Source organism: Haemaphysalis longicornis, unplaced genomic scaffold (genome assembly GCF_048455015.1).
Source record: "Haemaphysalis longicornis isolate Haplotype H1 unplaced genomic scaffold, Haemaphysalis longicornis Haplotype H1 scaffold_1, whole genome shotgun sequence".
Taxonomy (NCBI): Eukaryota; Metazoa; Arthropoda; class Arachnida; order Ixodida; family Ixodidae; genus Haemaphysalis; species Haemaphysalis longicornis.
In genome coordinates this window covers 307,878,913-307,904,504 of record NW_027526203.1, presented here as the reverse complement: position 1 = coordinate 307,904,504, position 25,592 = coordinate 307,878,913, and the positions used below count along the sequence as shown (strand labels likewise).

The window sequence follows — 25,592 nt, the reverse complement described above, 5'->3', positions numbered from 1 at the left end:
TAGGCACAAACACAACGGCATGGTAAGTGACATCATTATATAATGCTAGAGGATTGAGAACGCGTGAGTACTTATCAGTGCGCATCAGTACTCAGTACACAAAGTGAAAAAAATGGTTGCAGTGGTTTACAACAACAACAAAATTTTTCAATTGGTGGTGAAATGAGCGAGAGCTGTGTAACGATTTGATATTGAAAGGTAACGAGCATTTTGTAGATGGTAAAGGCACAAGAGATAAATGATGTAGGAGACAGACAGCAATGAGATGGCTATGGATAAATGAGTAATATAAAGAACGAGAAATATGCTGCGGAAAATACCAGTGCGTTTTGATAAAGACACAAATGCGCCAAGAAAAGTGACCCAGTCTGAGGGGTTAATTGCAAGGATATAGAACAGAATGCGTGGTTTTGCGACAGCTTCTTCAGAATGAGAAGAAAAAGCCATGTAATTCGTGTTTTTCCGATAATTTTAAGTTGATTCATTTGGCACCAGTTGCCAACATTATTTAGATAATTGTTTCAAGTTATATTAGTTGGTTAATATTATTGCTTCACTAAAAGATAGCTGTATTATCAGCATACTGAAGGGCCCATCAAATAACCCCTGTTCAGTAAAAAAAAAAAGAAAACGTCAGAAACATAATACGAAATTCTTTAAACTACTATCCAATGATTACAGGATTGAAAACAAATAAAATATTGGTGAGGGATATTGATGCGATAAAAGTTAATTAGTTCTAAATCCTTCACACGTGGTTTGGTGCTGGCAAGGTCCAAAAAGGCATGTTCCACAAACGTTAGAGCTCTGTGTGCCTTCTTGGGATATTGAATGTTGAAAACCCAGAACGATGCAAACAGACTACACAGTCCTCCCAGTAAAGATGATGCAGTCAAGACACTCTGGCCATCGATTCGGAGGCTAATTTCCCCGTTCGCGGAATGCAGGCAGGGAGTCAAAGGAACATCTACCTGAAAAAGCAAAAAAGAAAAAAAAATGACCCACATGTAAAATTCAAAACAGACACTATGGTTAAATGAACTTAATAATTCGGTACAGTAATAAAATTGTTATGCCAGGTTCCCTGCGAAGATTCAGTACTTAAATTAGGAATGCAAAGGCTTCATAAAACCAAGTGCCAGTACATTAACCATCGTGGCTTTTGCAGCAATAAAAAAGATTACTTCTGCACAATATACTCGAGCACAACTTTAAATGACAGTGAAGTTAAAATGCAAGTCTCTCTAGGTTGATAGATTAGCTCACAAAGAACACTATTATACCCCTCTTACACCTGGCATTTTTTTTAAAAATAAGGCTGAAACTAGCAAAAACACGTTTTCACCGGAAGGGCTTAAGTGGCCTGACGCGCACAACTTCTTTCTTGGCTGCCGCTGGATGGTGCTACTCGTCCATACTTGGGGTGGCAGTACCGCTTTCCAAGGGAGCATGCGAGCTACGCATGAGAAAATCGTTCGACGCCAAAACTTGCGGGGCCTCAAAAGGCCAATGTTTTTCTTCAGTGAAGCGTAAATACTGATCACAGGTCCAATGGAGAAACATTTTGCTTAGTGGTCTCGAACGGCAAATGACAGGGGAGTTTGGGGAAGCATGAGCGATTTGACCGGAACTGACCAAACTGCTTGGTACGTGGTAATGTTGTATTCAGTTGCTTGTATACTGCTATTAATCACCGCTGCTTCACTTGCTTCCGGTTTATCCTGATGCAAACAGCGACTGCAGTCGTGTTTGCGTCACGTTTGATGAGCAGTTGAACAGCGATTTCTCAGCACTTAAGGCATCTTGGCACTAAATCAATGCTGAAATGGCTGACTTCCGTTTGAAATCAACTTGCTGGTTGTCTTCAATGACCCTTTAACAACAAATTACCCTTATGCCTCATCACTGCAACCGATTGTTCCTCCGTGTGGTGCAAAGTGTGTTACTGTGAGTATTTTCAACGGGAAACGAACCGTTTCTGTGATTTAAAGGACTGATTCTGTTATTAATTACTGCAGTGACAACAAGCTATGAAAGAAAATCCCGCCATCTCCACGAAGTGAATGATGATGAGAGGGGCGAATCTAAAATGCTTATCAGCAGACAATGTGACGCATTAAGTGCAAGCTGCTTTCATAGTGTGTGCATTGACATTAGGATATGGCCCCCTGGCAGAATGATGCGCTGCGCGAGATTTTGCCGTACCTAAAAGGACAGGCAACTCATTTTTACGGAGTATAGGATCTGTAAAAGGGTTGCGAGTTGGGCGAGTTGGTAATTATGCATTGCGAAAAATAAACTGCGCGCAAATTAACGAGGACAAGAACACATGAATGCGGCACAAGCGCACACTCGCAACTAGTTTATTATTGCACAATTCAAAGTTTTATATGCCCAAGCGCCCAATTGCCGCGCCCCCAATGCGTCACAGTTCTCGGCGCACTCAGCCGAAAATACTAAAAAACCGTAACAACAAAACCACAAAACGAACTTTGAGGCGCAGGAAAGGCGAAAAATCAGCAAAGATAACCGCATCATACATGGATTAAGACCCCCCTCCCACCCCCAACACGCATTCCCAGAAGAAGCACCGAAATAGCGCTCAATGTGCGTCTAAATATGCGACTTCTCGATTAAGCAGGGCGATAGAGGGATGACTGATACATTCGGAACCAGCTTTTCTGATGTGGCTGGCTTCTACAATTTCTCGCGTTCGCTGGTTCTTATGTCGCAAAAGGACGGCTGTGTGCATGCGCGGCAATGAGAAGATAAGTGGCTCAGGTCACGTTGAAAAATGAAAAAAAAATATACGGTACTTTTAGACGTCGTACGCTCGAGTTTGTGACAACGTAACCGTGTGCGGCTCTGTCCTGAAGTTCGGAGAAATGCAGGCGGGTTGTGTTATATTTCTCGTCTTGCATTACGCTTTCTTTTATATATTAGCGCCCTCTTTCCCTATCTCTCTACCTTCCTTCCCGCTTCCGTCTGACTGCGCTGATTTTCGCCAGCACGAAGTAACCGTCACGTTGCTTTGAAACGACGCCGCGCGCGACAAACGATTTTATCTCGAATGCCCTGTTACAAACCGGCCTACAAAAGAATGCGAACGCATACCCCAAAACCCACAAACAAGTAAAATAATACGAGTGTGCGCTTTTTTCTTTGACCGTGCGTGTACGAGCTGAGTGGCACGGGTACCCGGGTACTTCGCTGTTAACCCTATCCAAACGTTTGACAAACGCATCGACTGATGAAAGACCACTTACCAGCGAGCTGTCCACACCTGTCGCCGTATCCAAATGCTGTTTGCGGCCGTTCCTCGTGTGACAGGGACACATGAAAATCTTTCCACCAAATGGCACTACTAGTCCTTCACAAATAAGAAAAAACGACGGCCCAAGGCGAGGCTTGAAGCTCCGGCCGCGCCGAGTCACCGGCCGCGCTGCGTTGATAGTTGTTTACATCCGGGCAGCCAGTCGTGCCGCCAGGGCAAGTTGAGTCGCTGCAGTCGGGTGCGTTGGCGCGCTGGCACGAGAATTTAAATCGTCTATGTATGCGCAAGCAAGCGAAGCAGATGAACATTGCAATTGTTTGCAACGGCGAGAACTGCATCTTCGTTAGCAGCAGAGTTTGACAACACCTATCGCCAAAATAAACAGATTGAGACAACACGGCCGCGCTCACTGCCTGTGATCGCGCTGGTTGAAGCATCTATACGGGTATACGTACGGTATTGGTTTTGTAGCTGCGTGCAACCGTCGCGTCCTGCTTACTCGTTCTAATTAGCATTAGGCCACGGTTGAAGTGCTGGTGCACGGAGACAACAGAAGACTAACATGGCGACCGCCCGCTTGAGATGATTACCTCAGATAGGGCGTTTATTGTGGACGTGGTAGTATACAAGAAACGGAACGCCATCTCACAAATGGTGTTAAGTCGTTCTAAATCCTCCCTTTTGCTACCCGGATGGGCAACGGTTCTACCATGGAGGTTCGTCCACTTCTTTAGATCATGCCTAGGGAGTACATTTTTTGCTATAGATACTTTTCAGGGCACATTACTTGATTAAAACTCCATTTCCGGCTAGTTTGCGTTTACAGTGCATTTACCCTAAATGAGTTACTGAAATTCTTGTAGAGGTTACTCATTGTTCGCTAACGTTTGTTGTTAGCGAGTTTCCTGCTGGCGCCTAGACACATACACACACGGACGTGGGGTATGTGAGGCATGTGCCATAAGTGACAGGCGTCGCACTAGGTGCCATAAGTTAAAGTTTTTTTTTTCTTATTCTGTTCAGCCGAAACTTTTCATTATAAAATATGATGTATGCCTTGCTGCAATGAGAAATTTCTCCGTACGTACACGATGCACTTGCAGTTAGAAGGGGATGTCTTGCAGCTCTTAAGACACTTGCGCGTGCGATATCGGTGAAGCCTTTGACATATCTATGTGACAAGAAATGTCCTTGTGCTGATAAGCCAAAGTAACAAAGCAAGTTAGCAAATTGTACATCGAATCCTTCGGGATCCATGCCCTATCTAGCACACTGCAAGGTTTTGTTAAAGAATGTCTCAATCTTCGGGAACGTTTGATTATTTGAAGTTGTTTCTTTTTAACAAGTTAAGGTGATGTCATCGATTCGCAAAAGTAGGGCAGCCCCACCCATATAAGTACATTATCGAGATGTGACACTAGGTGTTAACGTTGGGGTCCTTCGTGGCACAAAACACAAATGCATCAATAAAAATATAACGTGTTGCGTCAGCAATGACAGCCTAAACGTGGGTCGGGCCACACTGAAACTTCCACAAAATGCACGAGAAGTATTCTTTACAAACATATAGCCAATTCAGAATTTACATGCTGTAAAGAAGCGTAACTAAAGCGAGTTACCACAGTACGGTGTGTCACATTAGGAATCATACGGCCGCGTAGTAAGAAAAAAATAACAAAGTATAGCAGCCATGTTATGTGCCTTTTTTGTTTCTTCATCCTCATCTTTGCGTGCTGTTAGCTTAACGATGCCTGTCAACCAACTAGCCGAGCTTTCCATAATTTTGCAATCTTGCACAATGGTTGTGCAATAGTATAAGCATACGAACAACCGGCCTAATTTTGTATCATGCTTACTTCTATCCTTTGCCTTTCAGCAAAATAAAGTTAAACGACTCAGCACAGTAGGTAGCGGCACTCAGCGAGAGTGACGGAGAGTTAAGCACCACTCACCGAGCGGTGCTGCGACTGGTTATTCTGCGCTGCTAATTCTTAAACCTGTAATGCACTAAGGGTTGCTAATTCTTAAATTTCTAAAAACAGCTTTCCTGTTGTGAATACCCAAAATTTATTAAAGAGCTCCTAAATATAATCATAACGTCACCTTAAGCAATATGGTTAAAATTGTTTTAAAACCAGTATTTGTTGGCATTTTAGCGCTGAAACCAAGTCGTGAACTATTCACCAGCTCGCCCAGCAACAACTTCTTCTCGGGATAAAGAGAGCGGTGACGAATGGAACGTACTGGAACTTTGTTGCTGTCGCCTTTGCTGTGCCCCAACTCTCCGTAGTAGGACCACTATTTTTAACCGTCTTCATTCGCAAAATCTCTATGGGCGTAAAATCGAAAACATGGTTGTTAGCAGACAACGTCCCGCCCACCTTCCCCATCCCGGCTCGAGACCTCAATGGCATAGAAAACGTCTGGGGGAATGTCCCTAAAGGTGTAAAAAACTGATCATAAAATTTAAAAAGGGCGCACTTATATAACGACAACAAAAGCAGAAGAATTCGCTGCTATACGTAAATCAGGAGGTTGTTAGTACTGAACCTATACTGAAATATCTGAGTGCGCTGTTTTCCGAGGGCCGCTCTTGGTCAAGCCATGTCCACAGTGTTGTTCACAAACCAGAGCACTCTGTTGGCTTCTTGCAGCGTAACTTGAAACCCGCCGGTCAGCAGGTAAAATGGCTGCATATAAAGCGCATGATTATATACCGCTATTAGAATATGCCTGTCAGTGTGGGATCCGTTTCACCGTATACCCATTCATTCTATTGAACGTTTTTGAAATAAGATGGCGCAAGACTTGTCCTGGGCCGATTCGACCATTTCTCGTGAGCAACTGAACTGGAAATAGATCTTGGTTGGCGCTCTCTATGAGAGTGTCGCAAAAACCTTCCTTTAAAGCTCCTCTCTACAATACTCCCTAACAAAAGGCGTCCACTTTGTTATGTACTTGTATTCCCCTAGTTTTGCTCTCGTCACACAAGGACAGTGCTTTCAAGATTACGCCATAACGTTCCCGGAGAAATGTACTGGGGCATTCAATTTTCGTATGGACACTTGAAATGCGACATTCGCTCGCTATGAAAGTGGTGTTGTGAAATGCTGAGAACTTGTTCTATAAATGCCTGAGCACCCGCAATAATGACTGATGGTGCTGTGGGCCACTCCGGAATAAAGGCTACAATATCACGGTGATGCATACAGTCCTGAAATAGGTTGCGACATATTTTTTCTCCCGTTCATGGCCAGGCGAAGTGCAGTACCAGTTTGCCGACTCTGGCCCGAAGCTCATCTTTTGCGACGACGTCAACGCAGAAAAAACAAAATCTGCCTGCGAAGCCATCCAGTCTGTAAAGGTACGTGCATTTAAATGTCCAAATGGTAATTACACAACTGTACGTTGACTGCAGTGGGAAGTTCCAAAAAGCTATATTATTGCATGAAAAAGCATTTTAATGGCACCCAAGTCAACGGGAGTTAAAACGCGTGGAAAAAATCCCACTACCTTTCCTTTTTCCTCTTTGGCCATTCATCCGCACATATGCCTGTCGCGCTGCCCGCCTACACGCCTCGAGCTTCCCGATCGCTGCGCCGCCTGCAACCGCTTCTCCGCGGCGCTTACGGGAGTCGCGCTGCATGGCTGATAGGGGCTTATGCAGTGTTTTGGTTCTCTTTCGCTTCTTTTTGCCTTTCCGCGCCCGAAACAACTTGTTATGGTGATGTCTGTAAGCAAATAGTACGCTTAGGGCCCTTCAAAAACATCTGCGTCTTGGTAGAGTGCTCGAACACCAACAAAAGCTATGCGGGGATGCGGTCCTGCGCACTTCTAGGACACTCTTACGGGCATCGGCGATGGCAGCACCATATAACCACTGTCTCCTCCGAATACTTCAGGAAAAAGTTGATTCTATTGTCGCCTCGTTTGGCACAGTGAGAGGTTGGTTTCGTTTTGCAGCGCGGACAACGAATGCGGCTTTGTGTCGTATATATACGTCGTAGAAAAATATGTTTCGAGGATGTGATTACCCATACCTGACAATAACTTGTGCCTTTTATGGGAATATAAGCCACGCGAAAATGTTACGTATAAAAGGCTGTGGTTCGTTAAACTTGTGCCCATTCACGCCTTATAGCAAGGACCAAGGAAAGTAATGAAACCACGGAAAAATGAACGTTCTGCCAAGTCCGGAAGAAACGGAATAGCTCGTAGGGTAATGCAAAACCCAGTGAAGCTTCGCAAATGCTAAAGACGTTTGTTAAACCTTAAACAAGGTAGGTCTCACCGGACCAACTAGATGCGAAATGCACTGGTATTATGCAAGGCATGGGGGGAAGGGGGACGCTTAACTATCGTTGTGTACAGATGCAGAGCGAAATCAAGGAATGAACGTTTAGTAGCCACACACACACAAGCTGCGCCTTCACTTTGCTTTTGTTTTTCCACTTCAACGAACAGCTTATTATCGTCGGACGCATTTTTTGGAGTATACAGTAAATAAGTTCACAAGCGATAAAAGGTGTCGTTGGAAGAGTGTGGTATCTGATAAGGCCCTCTGATTTCACTTTGTGCTAGATTCTTTCAGGCTCCCTGTAGTCTGACGCTGTTTCTAAGGAGCGTTTAGTCACGGACGCGGATTACTCTATAAGCACGTCTCTGCGCGGCTCGCGGAAGACTCATGCATCGGATGATAGATTGCGAGCGCTCACCTCGCGACAAGGCGACGCAGCATTAATTTTTTTTTTTTTTTTTCATGCGTTGCTACGATCAAGAAGTCCAAGCCCAGGCCGTCCAGCAGATCTCGGCGGCCCTCGAAAGGCAACGACCGAGCGAAACCGGAGGGAGGCTGCCACCCCAAAACAGGGGCAGGCGCAGTCGACCAAAGGGAGTAGTGAGGCCGCGGCCGGAGTAGAGGCGCCAACAGCCGGGAAGACGTCATGGCCGCGTTACGGTGACGCCTTCCTTACATGGGACGGCTAATCGTTCTGCAGGCATTTTTAATAAAGTTGCTTCGCTCGCTCGCTCATGTGCTGATTCCCCCGTAGAATTTTTCATTACCCATCGCACTTATTTCGTAGAATTTTCGTGAAATTTATGCCATACTGGCTTGTCAAGAGTAGTGATCAATATCTGAGATATGAAGCGCAACTGCTGTAGGTAGGTATGAGTGCTCCGCTAGATTATGTAAGCACACAAAAGCGATTTAGATAGTAGTCTATATAGCCGTTAGATGACCATCTGAAGAAACACTGCTTACGGAGATACTGTTAGTAAATTTCCAGGCAGTGCAATTACAATCAGTTCCATGCGCATGCCGGTTCCGCGACGCCGGCCTGTGACACACGCCTGGCGCTTATACGGGCCGAATGTAATGCACTAAGATCGCTTCAGAAACATTTACAGTCTCGTGAATACACCACATTTGCGAACAGAGTGACTGCTTCACATAGATATGTATTTCGAACGAATATAAATGGTAAATATCAGTCTTGAACGGGCCCTAAAAGCAGCGGTGACGGTGGGGAGCGGGCCGGAGATTCCCGCGGTTGCTTCCGAAACGGGCCACTAGGGGGATTTTAGTGGCGCTCCTACAGGCAACGCTCGAGGCGTATACCCTTCGTAAACGATATTATAGACGAAATATGACCAAGTCGATACCACTGAACTTGCATACGATTACATTTGTGAAGTGTTAAATCTGAAAGCATTTCCCAGAATCTGCGAACGCGGAACACGCACCCGTGGATGTTTTCGCGTGAGTGAAATAATGCTGTCGTCTTGTGATCATTTGCCAAACATAATGGTGTTATCAAATTATCAAGTTTACAGGTGCTGAGAGCTGCATAATATTTTTCATAAATATACGTTGATATTCTTTGACGTTGCAAACGATTTTGGAGAAATGGCTAATGGTCTTTTAAAACTTAGCCACTATAACAGCCCCCAACGTGGTCTTATCTAAGCACAGCAAACCCCGTACCCTCTTAATAACATTACAGACGCTGGTGACTTTCGGCGAGCATGAGGGGATGGTTCGCTTCTCGGCTCTGAAGGAGTCATCTGGTGCCTACTCAACGGCTGGCATTGATCCGCGTGGAGTTTTGGCCATCATGTATTCCAGTGGCACGACAGGACTACCCAAAGGCGTCATGATCTCTCATCGAAATTTTATCGCGCAATTACTGGTGTCTGGGTGAGTGTCATTGTTTACTCTCTGCCAGGGGAATAAGTGACAGCAATGGAAAGTTTTCCCTCACAGCATCCAGTACCAAATATCTAAACGGATGGAGGTACAAAAAAGGAAAAAAAATCGAGGGGCACAGTGTATCTTACAGCCGTTGCTGCCAAGCATTTCTTTTTTTCATGCGAAACAGTTATGTAGCCTACTCTGCAAAAATATGGCACCACCAAAGGCGTCGTGGGCCAGTCTATGACGGTACTGAGAACCCCAATGACTGCGAATGTGGGCACGCGCCGGCCTAACGTCTGCACTGGCTGCGACGCGTCGTGCGACCGCGAACGCCAGTATGCGATGACCTGGCGTCCCCGTTTTCTGCGGACGGGAATGTGCGCCTCCCTGGCGACTCCATTGGTGGCGACGCGTCATGCAGCTGGAAACACGGCTATTCGCCGTCATGACGTCCAGATATATGCGATGGCCCGACGTTAGATCTAGCGGCGTTGCACCTTGGCGTGCAACGGCATACCCAGCTTGATGTACAAGAAGACAAGAAGTTTAAGTTCAACGTTAAAGTTACCTCTCACTAAAGTTGAATATACCACCAACAACATACCCACTCAGGTGAATTGGCCAGTGACGAAGACAGCTGCAGTCAGAAGCTCAGGGCCGATTTGCCAATTCCCGTTTGCTGCGACGTCAACATACCCACCACACATAGGCTTTCGCACATGACACACCTATCAATTCTTAAATTCCTCTCGGAAATTTAATATTTCGCATCCGTGTTTCTGTTTTTGTCTTGTTCTTTCGCGCTATCGATATTCAAGTCAATAAAAAAGCGGCTCAGCATTTATTCATTTGGGAAACACATCTCGACTAGCTTATATTTTATGCGACAGTGGAGAAGTTGCAAGTGTAGGAAATACTGATACCCACAGCGCACCAAGGATGCTCAGCCGTGGAGTTGCATACTAATTTATACAGGGTAGTCAAAGTTAAGTCGACAGGTGTTTTTTTAATTAGGCGTATAGATGTGCGTGAAGACCACCGCTAGAGTGAGCTTCTGCGGCAAGGGGGACACACAATGAGGTGGTAACTATTGATCTCGGTGGCTTAATTAACTAAAATTCAATAGTTAACTTTTTAGTTGCTGCAGTAAACAGGCATGTTTCTAATGAACAGTTCGACGCAGTGTTGTTTCTACGAAGTTTCATTTGGCAGAATTCTTCAAGCGAATTCGTACTCCGAGATATCGAACTGCGAAGTTTAATTGCCGTTCGCATGATTACGCATACTAGACAGTGACGACCGGCGCAAAGCTCCTCCCTTTATTGACGTGCCTGCTGTGTAGGGTGTTTAGTTTGAACGGGGTGGAGACATAGGCCAAAGTGATAACTGGCACCCTTTCAGTGTTGGCTGGCGTTATCGCAATCTGTAGTAGGCGGAACCGCTATCGAAACAGAACAAAAAGAAGGAGCTTTGCACCGATTGTCCCTCTCTAGCATGCGTAATCATGCGAACGGCAATTAAACTTCGCAGCTCGATATCTTTTAGTACGGATGCGCTAGAAGAATCCTACCAAATGAAACTGCGTAGAAACACTATTGCGTCTGACTTTTCTTTACAAACATGCCTGCTTGCCGCAGCCACTAAAAAGTTCATTATTCAATTTTTGTTAATTAAGTCACCGACATCAATAATTACCACCTAATTAAATGTGTCCCCCTGGGCGCATAACCTCACTGTAGAGGCGGTCTTCACGGGAAGCTAAGCACCTAATTAAAAAAAAAACCTGTCGACTTAATTTTGATCCCCCTGTACATGTGCACAACCACCGCCTTCTGTATTTTTTCAATGTCAAACGCATCAAACTCGAGCAGCCAACCAAGCCCTTTCCTTCTACTGTTGCTACTCTCCCCCAATTGCTCGCCTTCCGAGTGCTTTAGTCACGTGATCAGTTACCCTTGGAGCGACGTATAGTGGAAAGCGGCAACGTAGGCGAAACGTGCTCAGCCGCGGTGCGGAGTTTTTTATCGCTGGCCAGGGTGCCGCTGCTTCGCGGTCTCGAGCATCGTTTGCACGGAGTTTCATACGAATATGTACTAGAGGGAAATATAGCGCCACTGTCTAGGCGAACCGCGCTTCATCGAGCGTTCCGTCATGTAACGGGGAGGAACGCTCCACTTGTCCTTGGCAGGGCTCATGAACAGGCTGAAAAGTTGCCTGTGGCTTTAAAAATCAACAATTTTATTGTAAAAAATATTTAAATGTGGTGAATTATTATATAAATGGAGTTCTAGAAACGTTTATTTGACACGGATTGGTCTGGGCAAACAAGAAAAAGAACGTTACAATCGTTGATTTTCGCTTCAAGTTTAAAAAGAAGCCATGTGGCTAGCCAATTCAAGTAGGCGTGGAACGTCGCTCGCTATGGCGGTGCCCACGACAGAACGTGACTGCAGCGACAGATTTCTCTGTAGTGTGTATTAGTATGAAACTCTATCATCGGTTGCCTTGGGAACCAGGCACAAGCCGGTCGAGCATTCCGATACTGTCGGGGATCCTGGTTAAGCTTCGGGCCCCAACTTACGACATATGGCCGAAACAGGCGTCCCCGTCACTCCCATTGTAGAGCGAGCGATGCAATTGGCATTAAAGAAATACAAGAGGTGATGGCATAACACATGCACGCGCCCCCGCACCCGCGCGCACAGACATACGCATATACATACATATGTATATGCACGTACACACATACATATATATATACATACACACACTCATACACATCCACATGCACATACATACACAAATATACATGCAGTAATACCTGCTTAACTCGAAGTAGTAAAAACCAGGAAATATTTCGAGATAAGCGGATTTTTGAGATAAACAAAGTTGCACGAATTGCCATGAAATATCGAGTTCTTTGCAGAAAAGGCGCTACTACTTACTGGCTCTTCAACAGCAGCTTCCAATCTTGTTTTTCATTAAGGTGGAAAAGAGAAAAAAAACATACTAGAGGTGTTCACCGGCTGGGTTTTGTGGCACTGCAATTTTACTCAGCAGAAAAGAACTGCGTAATGCTGGTCTGTTTGCGGCCGCCCTCGGGACTATAGTAAAGAGTCATCTAGCTGCTTGACGCATTGCATGAGCCGATCTTCCCCGTCGCTGCACTCAGCCTTATTTCGCAGCAAGCGCAGCAAATTCCTCGTTTCAGCAGATGTCGGCACCTCTCGAGGAGGTTCGTCGACGTCGCCCCTGTCTTCACCGTCCTCTTGTTTTGTGGCCATTTCACCGATTTCGGCGTCCGTAAGTTCCCCGGTCACGGGCATGTTCTGCTGTACCTCCGCGCATTTCTCTCCGGTCACATGACCTGCCACAGGGTTGCTTGACGAAGTTGATATCCTCTAGGCTCAGACTTCACGTACGGGGAAAACATCGGCTTTGTGCTATGATTTGAAGCGCAACAAAAACACACGGACGAAGAACAGAGTAGACGAGACAGGCGCTTGTCTCTCTACTCTGTTCTTCGTCCGTGTGTTTTTGTTGTACTTCTAATCATGGCATCTATTCACCAACTAGCCCAGCAAGAAGTTCTCATCGGCTTTGTGGTAGGCGCGGCTAAATGAGAAAAGATTGAGGGACTTCGGCGTGGCAGCATCGCGCAAATCTTGTGAAACGGTCCGCGGCGGCGAAATTTTCGTTCCACTCTCGGTCAAGATTTCGAGATATCGGGAGTTTGGCCCAAAAATACTTCGAAATAAAGGGCAAAAAATACATGGGACATATAGGAAATGGTTCGGTGCCGCGGAAAATTTCGACTTAGCTGATTTTTCGAGATATGCCAGTTCCAGTTACGAGGTATTACTGTATATATGTATAAAGATAAATGCACATGCGTGGATGTGAACAAAAAAAGGTTTTTTTTTGTTCTTTCGTCGGTCGAGCCTGTATAGGTTGTATGATTGCGCAGCAGTATACATCCACGAAATTTTTAAACACAAACTGCGGGTTTGTGTTAATATCGACACACCGATGTTTTTATCAAGGAGCCGTTTTTCTGTCCCACACGTCAACGAAGGACGCCGGCTTTAGTGTGCAATGGGCCCTCTAATGAATTCGCATTAAAAATATTACACATTAACCTTCAACACGCCGAAACTTTACCTGGGCTGAGAAACAGTCGGTAGTGGAGGGGTTTGAAGATTACTTCAACCCACCGGGGGTACTTCAATGTTCGCTTAAATCCCCCACCTGACGTCTGCAACTTGACTCCAGAGCAGTATGACACGAATCAGTTCGTTTTTAATGTTAAATGGTGTTATAACCAATGTATGAAATAACTAGGAGATAAATCTCGAGGTTGCTTTGATCTCAAGCTTTACGCTGTGCTTTACTGTGTTTTCATTTCAAAGTTCTCAAGCTGTAGCCATTGTAAAAACTGTTTGAAAATGCTTCAAATTTCAGCCTCCTTTATTTTTGCAAACTGCTTCCACCTCTGTTAAGTGCACTTACCTTGCGTTTCAGTGGCAGCGTTATGTTCGTTACGTTCGTTATGTTCGTTACGCTCTTTATGTTCGTTATGTTTCTTTGTTTTGGTTCTTTTCTTTTTCACGATATATTTTCAGCAGAGCAATGTACGGAACAGAACATAAACCAAAGCTACCAAGAAGGACTGATTGGACGTATACCCCAAAGGCTGTATTGCATCTTTGGAACAACTTTATTACTTAACCTTTTTTTTTATTCAGCAATTGTGAAAGGAATCAGATGATCAAATCATTTACCTAAATAAATCCCGAAAGATTACTAGTTGGTCAAACTTCCTTTTATTGCATCGCCTTAGTCAAAAAACAAGCAAATTTAACGTTAACAAGAGCTTTCAGGAGTGGACGAGGTCAGGGATGTCAACCAGCCACGCATTTCGCAGGGACGACGGAGCGCGGCTGATCCGAAGCAGCGACGTGATGCTGGGCACCGCGCCCTTCACACACGTCTCCGGGCTCTGGCTGTACAGCACGTGCTTCCTGGTCGGCGCATATGTTGTCATCTGTGCGACTTCTGGACCGGAGACTGTTCTCAAGGCGATTGATAAGCACAAGGTATGCGAACAAGGCAAAGAAAATACAGCGAACACCCGTTAAGACGAACTCAAAGGGACCATGATGGTTTGTTCGTCTTATCAGAAGTTCGTTGTATCAGAAGCCGTCCCCCCCCCTTCCCACCCCAAAAAAAAGAATCGGCAACATGCCCAGGTGCATGCAAATATCTTTCTTCGAGACGGTGATTGAAGTTGACTTACAATGGAAGAGAAACACGTAAAAATTATTTATGTCCGGAACTTGATAGAAGACTGTCTTCAAGTGCTCTTGCCTGGTTTTATCCAGTCCAAGCGGCGAGGGAATGCGTACACTCGCTACCTCAAGCGACAACGCAGCAGGGACAGAGAAGGAACTCGTCAATTTCGCGGGGGTAACGCGGTGGGACTCGCGACGCCAACCGACGCGAACTATCACCATCACGCTAAAAAACAGCGGCATTGGTCAGGAAAGCTACTGCGTTCGCGAACAGGAAGTTTCCGTCATTGCTTTTTTTTCTCTCTCTCCTCCCGAGCAGAGCAACCAAAAAACTCGCCCTCGCTTTTTTTTTTTTCATTGTTTTGCCGCTAGCTCCGTGGGTTGAAGGGTTGGCGCAGCGGTAGCTTTATCCGCGAGTATTTTTTTCTCGCTCCCTCCCTTCCTCCGTTGCGTGAATTCGCTTTGCGCTGTGATTTCCTTTTACTTTTTTTTCGCTGGTCGCGCGAATGCCCCGCCGCACCCCACCAAGACTGCCATGTTCGCTACCCAGAATCGCCAGCAGTGGTGGTGGTGTTCGTCTTAACCGAAGAGTACGTGCAAGGTTTCGTCTTAAGCGAATTCTTTCGCATTGGGTCTATGGTAAACCAAACAAACGTTCACACGTTGCTCGGCATAAGCGAAAAATCGTCTTAACCAAGTTCGTCTTAACGAAAGTTCACTATAATACTTTTCCACTGATACATCAGAGTATTCAAAACGTGTTTCCATGCCACCTCTGATGTCCTTCGCTGTGTTTGTGCCGGCCCGGCTACCCCCTTCAGTTGCACGTCATACATTGATTATGTTAATTATCAGTTCGGACAAAGAAGTCAAGAACTCTGCAGCGCATTAAATTTTCTGGCTACAGCAAATACCATTGCACTACGTGATTCTAGTAAAAATACAGGTTCCTTATAAAAGCAGCGATGTTTTCTTTAAATTGACCATAAAGATCAGAAAATAAATCAGAATAAAGGAATGCTTATGTATTTCGGACCAGACTATGTAGGTTGCTTGACGCCGTTAGAAACAGACTCAGATTAATCCGAACTGCAGCCAAGTTGTAAAACGAGGTAATTGTGATTTAAATGCAAAAAAAATGCTTTTATTCGGCAAATGTTTCTTTGACAAGGGGATACTGAACCATTTCTCGCGAATTGCAGGTATGCTCTTGCAATGGTAAGGTTTGTGATCAAGGACATATAAGCCTAATGTCGATTTTTTAGCGAACAGCAGAAAGATGAAAATAACATGCAAAGTTTGTAACCCCTTTCCCCTGCCTATTTAAGTTGCCCCAACCAACTTTTGTACCCCATTTACGCGTCGTAGAGCAAAGATTTCTGCCACAGGTCAGCCTTTAAAAAGCGAAGCTGTTTAGCAAATTCTAATTTTTCCGGTCCGCAGTTAAAGATACCAAGAAATTGCCGAGCGCGCACGTGAGCGCGGACCTCGCGGCGACAGTCTGCAAGTTCAAAAAACCCCAATAATGCCTAGCGCTCGCGTGTGCGTGCCTCGCGACGACCGGCCAACGTCCCCTGCGCGCGTTTGTCAAGGGAACTGAACCATCTACCTTTTGCGCAGTATTGCAGCGCCTTAGGCGGTGTGCTACTGGCACGGGACGATTTGGTTCGTCGAATTCATTTCAGCGTTCTTTTAAAGGGACACCCAAAATAATTTGACTAACCGGCTCTTGTTGGCAGCCAATGAACCGGCGAACTGGAAGGTTTGAAAGGTTACCAGTGCACCTTTGTGTTGTCACATAAGATTTTGTTTAGCATACTTAGCATTTTTGGCCATTGGGTGCTAGACTTGGGGATATTTTGGGCCTGCTCAAAAATGCGGTACTTGGTACACAGCAGATTTTTTTCTTAGAGCCATAACTTAACATGATAATTTTGTAAAATTCTAGCATTTTTTTACAGAACTACTTACCAAAAGGTTCCTCCCGTAGAATTACGGCTGGAGGTTTTTATATCCATGGAACCTGGTAGAAGCGCTTTTTAATACGACTTTCAACACAAAACAAGGTTTCACCTTCAATACTAACTGTGCGTGATAACTTTTCACAGCACTGAATTACTTCAAGCCGCGGTGGCCGCGTTTCAGGTAGCGGTGAAAAGCGAAAACGCCCGTGTGTCGAGATTTCGGTGCACATTATATCCCCTCAAAATTATTCCCTAGCCCTAAACTACGGCACTCCTCACAGCACTGCTAGGTGCAGCTTCAGCGCGTAAAACCCCCAAATTCGAAAGTTTGATTTTGAACAACTTCAGGCAGTTGAGAAATAAGTTATACAATGCCCCAAAATCTTAGACATCTACTTACCAGATGCGAAATATCAATTGCGCCATGTAAGAAAGTGGCCCTTTTATTAGCGGAAAATACGGTAATTTCTGATTAGTGTGATACCTATAGTAAAGGCCTCGTTTGTGTCATTCATTATTAGTATTTTACAGACCAAAGCCGTTAATTCCTGCGGGGGCCAGTCCCGCGTTTCCTGTTTTAGTTGCACTATGTGTAACCTTATTTTTGACAATACTAATGTCTTACAGAGCATTCGCAATGCAACCCGTTGGTACACGTAGCCTGTTTTTGTACATACAAGTCAATACTGCCAGTAGCACGGCTTCATGCCTGCCTTATTGCGGGAATTTTGGTGAAAAATTCTTTAAATTCAATTGCCGTGCGCTAACCAGCCTGGAATTTCGCGGGGCAGCATCCGGACAAGTAGAGCAACTTTTTCCGAGCACACTTGTAAAACCGTATAATCCTGCGCTGTGGGTTATATTTAATGTTATAAATTATTATTGCCTTTATGAGTTGAGATCACTACTTGTTGAAATAACTCAATTGTGTTTTCTTCATCATGGTTTGAAACAAAAAGAAACTGGCGTTGATAACCGTCAAGAAGCTCTATTCACACGAAAAAAACATGCAGTATTGATTTTTATTATTGTTATTGCATGAAAATGCGCAATAAAAACGTACGAGATTGCAGCAGGTAAGATTTGAGCAGAAACAATGTAAAATGAATTAAATAGTTGTTTTTTAGAAATGTGCACATTTTGATTAAATTTTCTGCTTTTTGACGAGTAAATTTTAGATATTTTTAAGCGGTGCGATGACGGTTGCGTGACTGTTATGTGACCGCATGTAAGCAGTACCACTACCACCAAATTTTCGTACTGAAGGCAACCATTTTAATGCTTGTTGCTAGCATAATGTACTTCCGCCATGCGCAAGCAAGGATGCGGGCATGGGCCAGTTACTTGAAGTACCGCTGACGTGTGCGTGGGATGCCGCAGGCTGTCAGAAGGCCCTGAATTCAAGCAAGAACTCCGAAATTCAATCCAAGTGTTCAGCATAGCATGCTCCGTTTTGTTTGGTTTTACGGAAAAGTTCTTCCCGGGGGGACAGGCTGGTGTCGTACAGAGGTAAATTAACCACTATATAGGCTAGAAAAAGCAAGGCACCTAGCCCCATACAAAACACCGAGAAAATGGCAGTAGGTTGCATATGTAGACCGCTGCGGACCGATTCTTTTCTTAGTCTGGTGGCTTGCAGCCAGCACTGCACATGACTCCATTCGGATAAATGCAAGAGATTTGGGAACAAGGCCGATCTGCATCAGATGATATGGACCTGACGTACTCGGAGAAATGGCCCACATAACGGTAAGGCAGGAAAGCTTCACCGAACATAAGTACAAAGGGGCAGTGGGAGACCGCGCTACTCAGCAGCTACCAGGGTATACCCAGACCTGGCTCGTCCAAATGTCCAGGACCCCCGCCATAATCGTAGGGCTCCTTACCGACGGCTAAGTAATAAATCTGGGCAAGTTAAAGTTAATGAATCACTCAATCGATTTCGAAATTCTGTAAGACTGTACGTACCTCATGCCCCGATGACCCGTCTAAAATTGGAAATTCCATTAGACGCGGAACGCACGGCGTCACCATCTTGTTGCAGTTTTATCAAGAAGCTCCAGACGTCTTCACTGACGGGAACAGCATCAGGAAGCACCGTTCCTAGCCCGCTCTGCGCGTACCTTTCAATGTCTGAACAACGACACATGTATTAATTTATTTTCGATAATGGGGGACAAGGAACAAGAAAGCGGTGTTTGGATTTACGGCAGTCACCGCTTAAAAACACTTTTGCGGAACGAGATTTCTTGATATTTGCTCTGCCGGACCCTGTGCTCCAAAACGTTAGCGCAGAGTGCTTCAAGAGCCATTTATTGAGTCTCTCTTGTGTGAAATCATGCGCGAAGCAAACAAGAATGGATGAGGGCACCCCCATTCTAAACAGCAGCTGGTTACAGGCCGCCACCCCTCAGAGGCTCTTCAAGGACCTTTCAGTCATCCTGCCCCGCTCTGCTTGTCGGGCTCATCTTCTAAAGAGGCCGCCCCGGTATGCTCCCGCTTCTCTGTTTTCTCGGAAGCACCGAATATCCGGTTGGGCTGACGGTGCCAAATTCTTTCCTATTTTTCGCTAGAAATTCATCATCCGAAGCAACAGTGGAAGCTAAGGTTGCGCCGGTACACAGGCGATGTACCGTACTAGATTCTGTAACGCTTCCAATTTCTACTTTATTTGGTAATCACGCATCATCGCTGATAGCCCTGCTTCCGGTTCCTGTTGCTTCCAGACCGCTTGCCTGCTGGCTTAGTCAGAAAGCCTACCAACCGCTCCTTTGGCTTTCCAATGACTAGTCTACTGGCAAACATATTTAACAGCGCTGGGGACGACACAATGAGCAGGAAGGCACGGGACGAGTGCTGGTCCCGTGTCTTTCTGCTCCTCGTCTCCTCTCCAGCGCTGTTAAATATGATTCCGAACCAACTGACGCAAATTTCCCTTTTGCTATACTAGTGACCGTCTAAACCAACTCTCAGTCTTGCATACATTCTCGATCTCATCACAAATGATCGCGAAAGATGCACATTACTTAAAATCAACCAATTTGAACCATAATCTCGACGAGTTGTAGTGAAGAAGGTGGGGAAGTATGCAGCAAGGTACGAAGCCGAAGCTATCAAATGAGACAAGATGGTATGTCTCTTTCATGATCTCTTTACGCTTACCCAGTTCCCGAAAAATCTTGAAAGCTCTAGCATTTCGGAAAAGAAGATTGATCTGTACAGCATCTCCGGTTCTTTATGGCGAAAGTAAATCGCCCAGAGTGAATTTACATTCGGCAAGTTGTACAGTCACAGGTGGACGCATGTTTTTTTTTTTTTTCGTACCTTCTTGCAGGCGACCCTGATGCTCCAGTTCCCCACGTCTGCACAGAAGATAGTGCAGTGTGCGAACTTCGGTGACTACGACGTGAGCAGCATGAAAACGCTACTTACTGGTGGCTCCGCAACGCCCACCGTAGTCGCACAAGGAATCATCGACAAGTTCAAGCTCAAAGCATTTCGCCACGGTAAGCTTTGTTTCCCATTTTACGCTTTGCTTCAACTTTCGTCTATATTAGTGATGATCGCTATACGATCGGGAACAGTGCTTATAGTTGCTTCGATAGAACTTACCAAGGTGACGGAAAAGTATAAAGCCTTCCCCGCCTGAGCGCACTGTCAAGAATGTCGGCCACGCTGCCGTATGATAGTAGAGAATCACAACAGCGGTGTTATCAAGGAATAGGTTCAAAATTTGAGGACACTTAATGTCGCCTTTAAGAGTGGAACGCGATAGCGTTATCGTAATTGGGTGAGGTAGACTCTGTGGTGCTCCCGGCACAGGTATACGGCAGCTCACCCATCACACGCATATGCTTACAGAATGTGAAAAGGATGCTCTACATTTGACGTCTGACAGGCCGTCAAAACAATCTAGTCCAGTGCCCTGAGGATTTTTTTTTATCGCTCAGAGGCTGGTTACAATGACGTTGCGTGTTGTGTCCAGACTGTTTGCGAAGTTTCGGAGTCACACGCATAGGGAGACACAGTGGTGCCTGAGTGCGTACTTCGCGACAAAGCTCCCTTTCTGAATGAACGCACAGGCCTGAAGCAAAATCTGTCACCCGAAATTTTAGTCAGCATTGGAAGTGCTGGTCAATATCGAAGGCCTTTTTTTCCACTGTGTAAATTCTGAAATTGACGCCTTTTCGTCTCCACTTCGATGCAGTTTACGGCATGAGCGAAACTTCAGGCGCCGTGACAGCAACTCCCGCCAGCACGGATGACTACGAAAGCGTTGGAAAGCCAGTCCCCATGACCCAGATCAAAGTAAGGTGACGAACAGCGTACTGTCGTCATTTCAATATAAAGCTATCATAGCGTATGGCTACTATACTTAAAAACGTATTTGTCTATATAAATATGAACTGGGTGAGCCTATCTGATGGCAGTATAGCTCCATCCGGATGGACATGGCCGATTTAAAAGAAATAAAATGCAGCCACGGGTGTAAAATGATTCATTTCCGGTAACGTGTTTGCCGCCTGGATCACGTCAATGAAAGACATACAGTAATAACTGGACTCCTGGTTTTGGCCAGTATTTCTTTTTTGGTCAAGGATAGCAGGCTGCATGCCATCCGTTATTCTCCCAGGATTCATGGGTGAATTTAGCAGCGTTCAAACCTGTCATGTTTCGAGCCAGGTTTTCTGCCCAATTTCAGGTCCTTTAGTAGAACGAACAATTGGGCTATTTGGTAGCTGTTCATCTTGAAGGTGGAAGCGCTCGAACAACAGGGACAAAAGGTAGAAAACAGAGGCGACACGGTGCTAACTCGCAACTATTTGTTTATTGAAAAAAACACAAATATATACTTTCAACATCTCACGTGGTGCGTTAATCTTACTCAAGATAAAACCATGAAGGTCACTTTTTACAGGGGTTAGGGGTTAGGGGGTTAGGATTATGGGGTAGGGGTTCTTGATATGTTACGGTGTTGCTGTTTTAATCCTGTGCCATTCGATTGTCGCGTGTACACCGGTATGTAACCTCTGTAAAAAGTGACCTTCGTGGTTTTCTCTTAGGCAAGATTAACGCACCACGTGAGATGCTGAAAGTATATATTTGTGTTTTTTTTTTTCAATAAACAAATAGTTGAGAGTTAGATCCGTGTCGTCTCTGTTTTCTACCTTTTGTCCCTGTTGTTCAAGCGCTTCCACCTTCAAGATGTTCAGGTCCTTTCTTTATAAATCAAGGCAAATAGAGGTATCTAACGACACTTTTTTTGCTTCTAGGCACTTCAGCCTATACTGGAGAGGCTAAATTCTTCTTTCACTAGTTTTTTTTCTGCTTTGTATTATTCTCGTTCTCTTCGCTCCCTCCTTTAGCATAAGTTCACAATCTAAGGACGGCGAAACGAGACGGGTGAAGGGATGAGTAGAGAAAGAATCACCAGACACCATGACTTGAGTGTGAACAAGGCTCCCGTTCGGCGGGGCCGAAACGTCATTGTTTTATTTTCTCATATATTCGGCGTACTCTTTTTATGTCTTCTACCACGACTTGAGGAAGGAAATAACAAGCCAAAACCTCCTTTTTTATTTTGTATCTATGCGCCTTACTGCTACCAGCCGAACCCGGAATTCTTAGTACTTTCATTATGCAATTAACCTTCTTTAAAGTACTGCCCGTAAGTCATGCGCAGAATCACTTTCAGCATGACAGGTGGCGTAAATCAGTCCGCTGACTTCCATTAGGGCTCACCTCATACCACGGCGTGGGTTCGGCCTGTAAAACTATCAATTTGGCTTTAAACAGTACCATCACTTTTGCTGGACTTTTTTATTGTGTATTCTAGTTTACAGTGTTCTTATTCAGTGCTGTAAGGCAATCAATCCAACGACATTATATTAATGCAATGATGCTGGCGGCAGCCGGCAAGTCTTGCTTGTGCTCCTCGGTACTGATGGGCTTTGTTATATCCACTAGAAAATGTCTGCTTGACGTTAACCCAACGCTCATAATGGGTCTCGATTAAAGGAGAAACGTTTTGTTCAGTAAACTTGCACTTAGGTCCCGCACTTCGCCACAGGCAACGTAGGGGGCAGAGGGCCAATCAAGCGTCGGCTTTAACGTAGGCTCGTTATCCCAGCCATTAGAGTGCAATAACTACATCGTAGATGTATGCTGACATGGGGCGAGACAGTGTGAGTTGTTGCATGAAGTTAACTGGCGTTGTACTGCTTCCGCCGCTTGAGCTTTGTCGGGTTGTTGGCCTGTTGCGAATTATGTCCAGCGAGATTTAGGGCTCCAAAAGAAATTCTATAGTTATTGTAATACACACTTTAATAGATGTCAATTCCACTGAGACGGAACTTTCGAAAATAGAAAAGAACTACATAGACGGAGGCCCCGAGACCTCTTGCATAGGCTGAAAATTTCAAATAGCTTATTACGGAATTGGCCCATACCTTCAAAAACAGCTACATACCTGCTGGAATATGTCCCTAGTCTAAACAGTCTATGCGTACAAATATCGTCGACAGCATGAAATACAGATTCCTTTCTTTAAGCCCTAACTTTATAAATCAGAAGTATAACACGTATTGGGCATTTGTATATTGTATCATTTTTAGTTTTTAATGTGGTATTGTCCTCTGCATGCTTTGACGTCCTATTTCTCCTCTAGGTCGTCGACGTGCAGACCCGTGAAAGGCTCGATCCGGGCCAGCACGGTGAAATTTGCGTGAAAGGCCCCTACTGCTGCATCGGCTACTTTAACAAGCCCGAGGAGACAAAACAGCTTTACGACGACGACGGCTTCATACAGACAGGTGTGAAAGGCAAACGTTGTCCGATGTCGCTAAAATAGGGGTGAACAGTAGCAGGGCCGTATTTGACTGAAGCGCTTCAGGGGAAGTTGCTTACCTGCCCTGTAAGGCAGTATGAATACAACCGCAGATAAGTTGTTCGATTGGGCTTGTAGTTGGCATTTCATACAGTCGCAAAGTGAGCCCGTCACCATCCCTAGCTGAAACAATTTCTCACCAGTCTTGTCTTACGGCTTCGTACTCGCTGTGCGAGCATGATGCGCATGGTTTTCTTCTGCCGTGCACGAAGTCGCTGGTCTTAAACAAGCCAATGATGTTAGGTTCAACGTTAACAAGCCCCAATGAGTCTAAATTAATCCACAGCCCTCAACTATGACGTGCATCCCCTCATGACTAGCTGTAGCTTCGGCGCGCCATACCCCACTATCACAACACCGAAAATTGGGCTAGTTGGTACATCATGGAAGTTTGTGGATGTTTAAAAAGCCCACAAGGAACGAGGGACGGACAGAAAGGACACAAAACTTCCACTCTCGCTTCTTACTCACATGTGTGCTTTGTCCTTTGTAAATTCATGTGTTGTCTGTATCTGTAGTGTTTCTCTGTAATGTTAATTTTCTCAATGTGTAACTCCTTTTTTTTCTCTTATTCCTCTTTTTCCTTGTTTTTCTCTTTTGTGTTTTATATTTACCCTTGTGCGTGTTACATACATTCTAATGCCAACCTTCTCCCCTACCCTCCTATTCCTATGTATTCTTTTCTCCCTATCCTCCCCCTCCCCCCCTACACCAGCAGGCGTTCCGGTGTCCGCCCCCTAGGCGAGACAATTTACGCCTGTTGGTGGATTTTCCTTTTCCTAAGAACAATAAATACATACATACATACTCCCCAAAATGGCGAAAGTGCAGGAAGCGTTCTACGACTACCACTTTTGTGCACTCATTTCCGCCACTCGGCAGCGACTTCGCAGGCTTAGCAGTTGGACTTGGGCTTCAATAATTGACGTTTACATTGCTGACTCTATCTGTGTGGTCGTGCCCGTGGAATGAGCCAACCAGCATGCGCCTAACAGCAGGCGACAACAAAAGAGGCAGCCTTTAACTGCTACTGCAGGCCATAGGGACCGCCGTGTCGTCTACGGCCCGAAAAAAGTCACGTGGCAACAAGGAAAGCCCGCGGTCCACAAAGTGCAGCATGGGCGAATCAGGTGCAGGTGTCCGAGAAAATCAGTGCACGTAACGAAGAACTTCAGTCTGCCCGCCGTGGTGGCTAAGGCGTTTCGCTGCTGAGAACAAGAACGCGGGTTCAATCCCGGCCGTGGTGGCTGGTTTGCGGATGAAGGCGAAAAGTGAAAACGCCGAAGTGTCCAGATTTCGGCGCACGTTAAAGAGCCCCAGGTGGTCAAAATTAATCCGGAGCCCTCTAGAACGGCGCGCCTCATAGCCCAGGTGCCGCTTCGGCGCGTTAAGCCCCATCATCAATCATCGAAGAACTTGAGTGTAAACACAAACGTGTGCAAGCCGAGCGACAAAGCCGCGTGAAGCAGGCACACCAACAACATTACATTCCACTGACCATCATAAAATGATAAGCAGCAATAGATTAGCCCACCCAATGGCGCTTACATTTCTAGAAGAGGTTAAAATAGCCACTTTAGTTTTGCAACGATGTAGAGTTATTGTGTGGTATAGGACGAATACTCACATGCAGCAATACATATTTGAATAAACATGATGCAAAAAACGTACATTGTAACCGTTGTCGCCGGTACATTCGCTCGCAGGCAAAGCAAAGCGTTCTAAGATTTTTTTTCGGCCTGGTAAACGTATACTTGTCATGTTTGGCAGAGTTCAGCAAAAATAATTGACGTGTTGACAGTGATGGTAGCTGCATTGTTAATTTAGGGTTAGGGCTTCGTAATAAGATGCCAATGTGAATGCAAGTATCACGTTTTCGGCCCTTGAGAACCAAGTGAGAATAAGTAATTTTCCTCTCAAATGGCTTAGAACTCATAAAAATAGGGTGCTTCAAGGTTGATACGGTGTTAGAAATTCGGGT

General features: G+C 45.2%; 1 protein-coding gene across 1 annotated transcript in view; it reads left to right on the top strand.

Moving 5' to 3' along the window:
• The window catches only part of LOC144149840 (putative 4-coumarate--CoA ligase 1), a 109,669-nt gene that overhangs the window by 68,973 nt on the left and 15,104 nt on the right, over window positions 1–25,592 (top strand). The window contains exons 3-8 of the mRNA XM_077681533.1: window positions 6,532–6,638; window positions 9,280–9,473; window positions 14,395–14,566; window positions 20,060–20,231; window positions 20,933–21,033; window positions 23,393–23,537. Coding sequence (XP_077537659.1) covers window positions 6,532–6,638; window positions 9,280–9,473; window positions 14,395–14,566; window positions 20,060–20,231; window positions 20,933–21,033; window positions 23,393–23,537 — 891 coding nt within the window. The remainder of the gene's footprint in view (window positions 1–6,531; window positions 6,639–9,279; window positions 9,474–14,394; window positions 14,567–20,059; window positions 20,232–20,932; window positions 21,034–23,392; window positions 23,538–25,592) is intronic.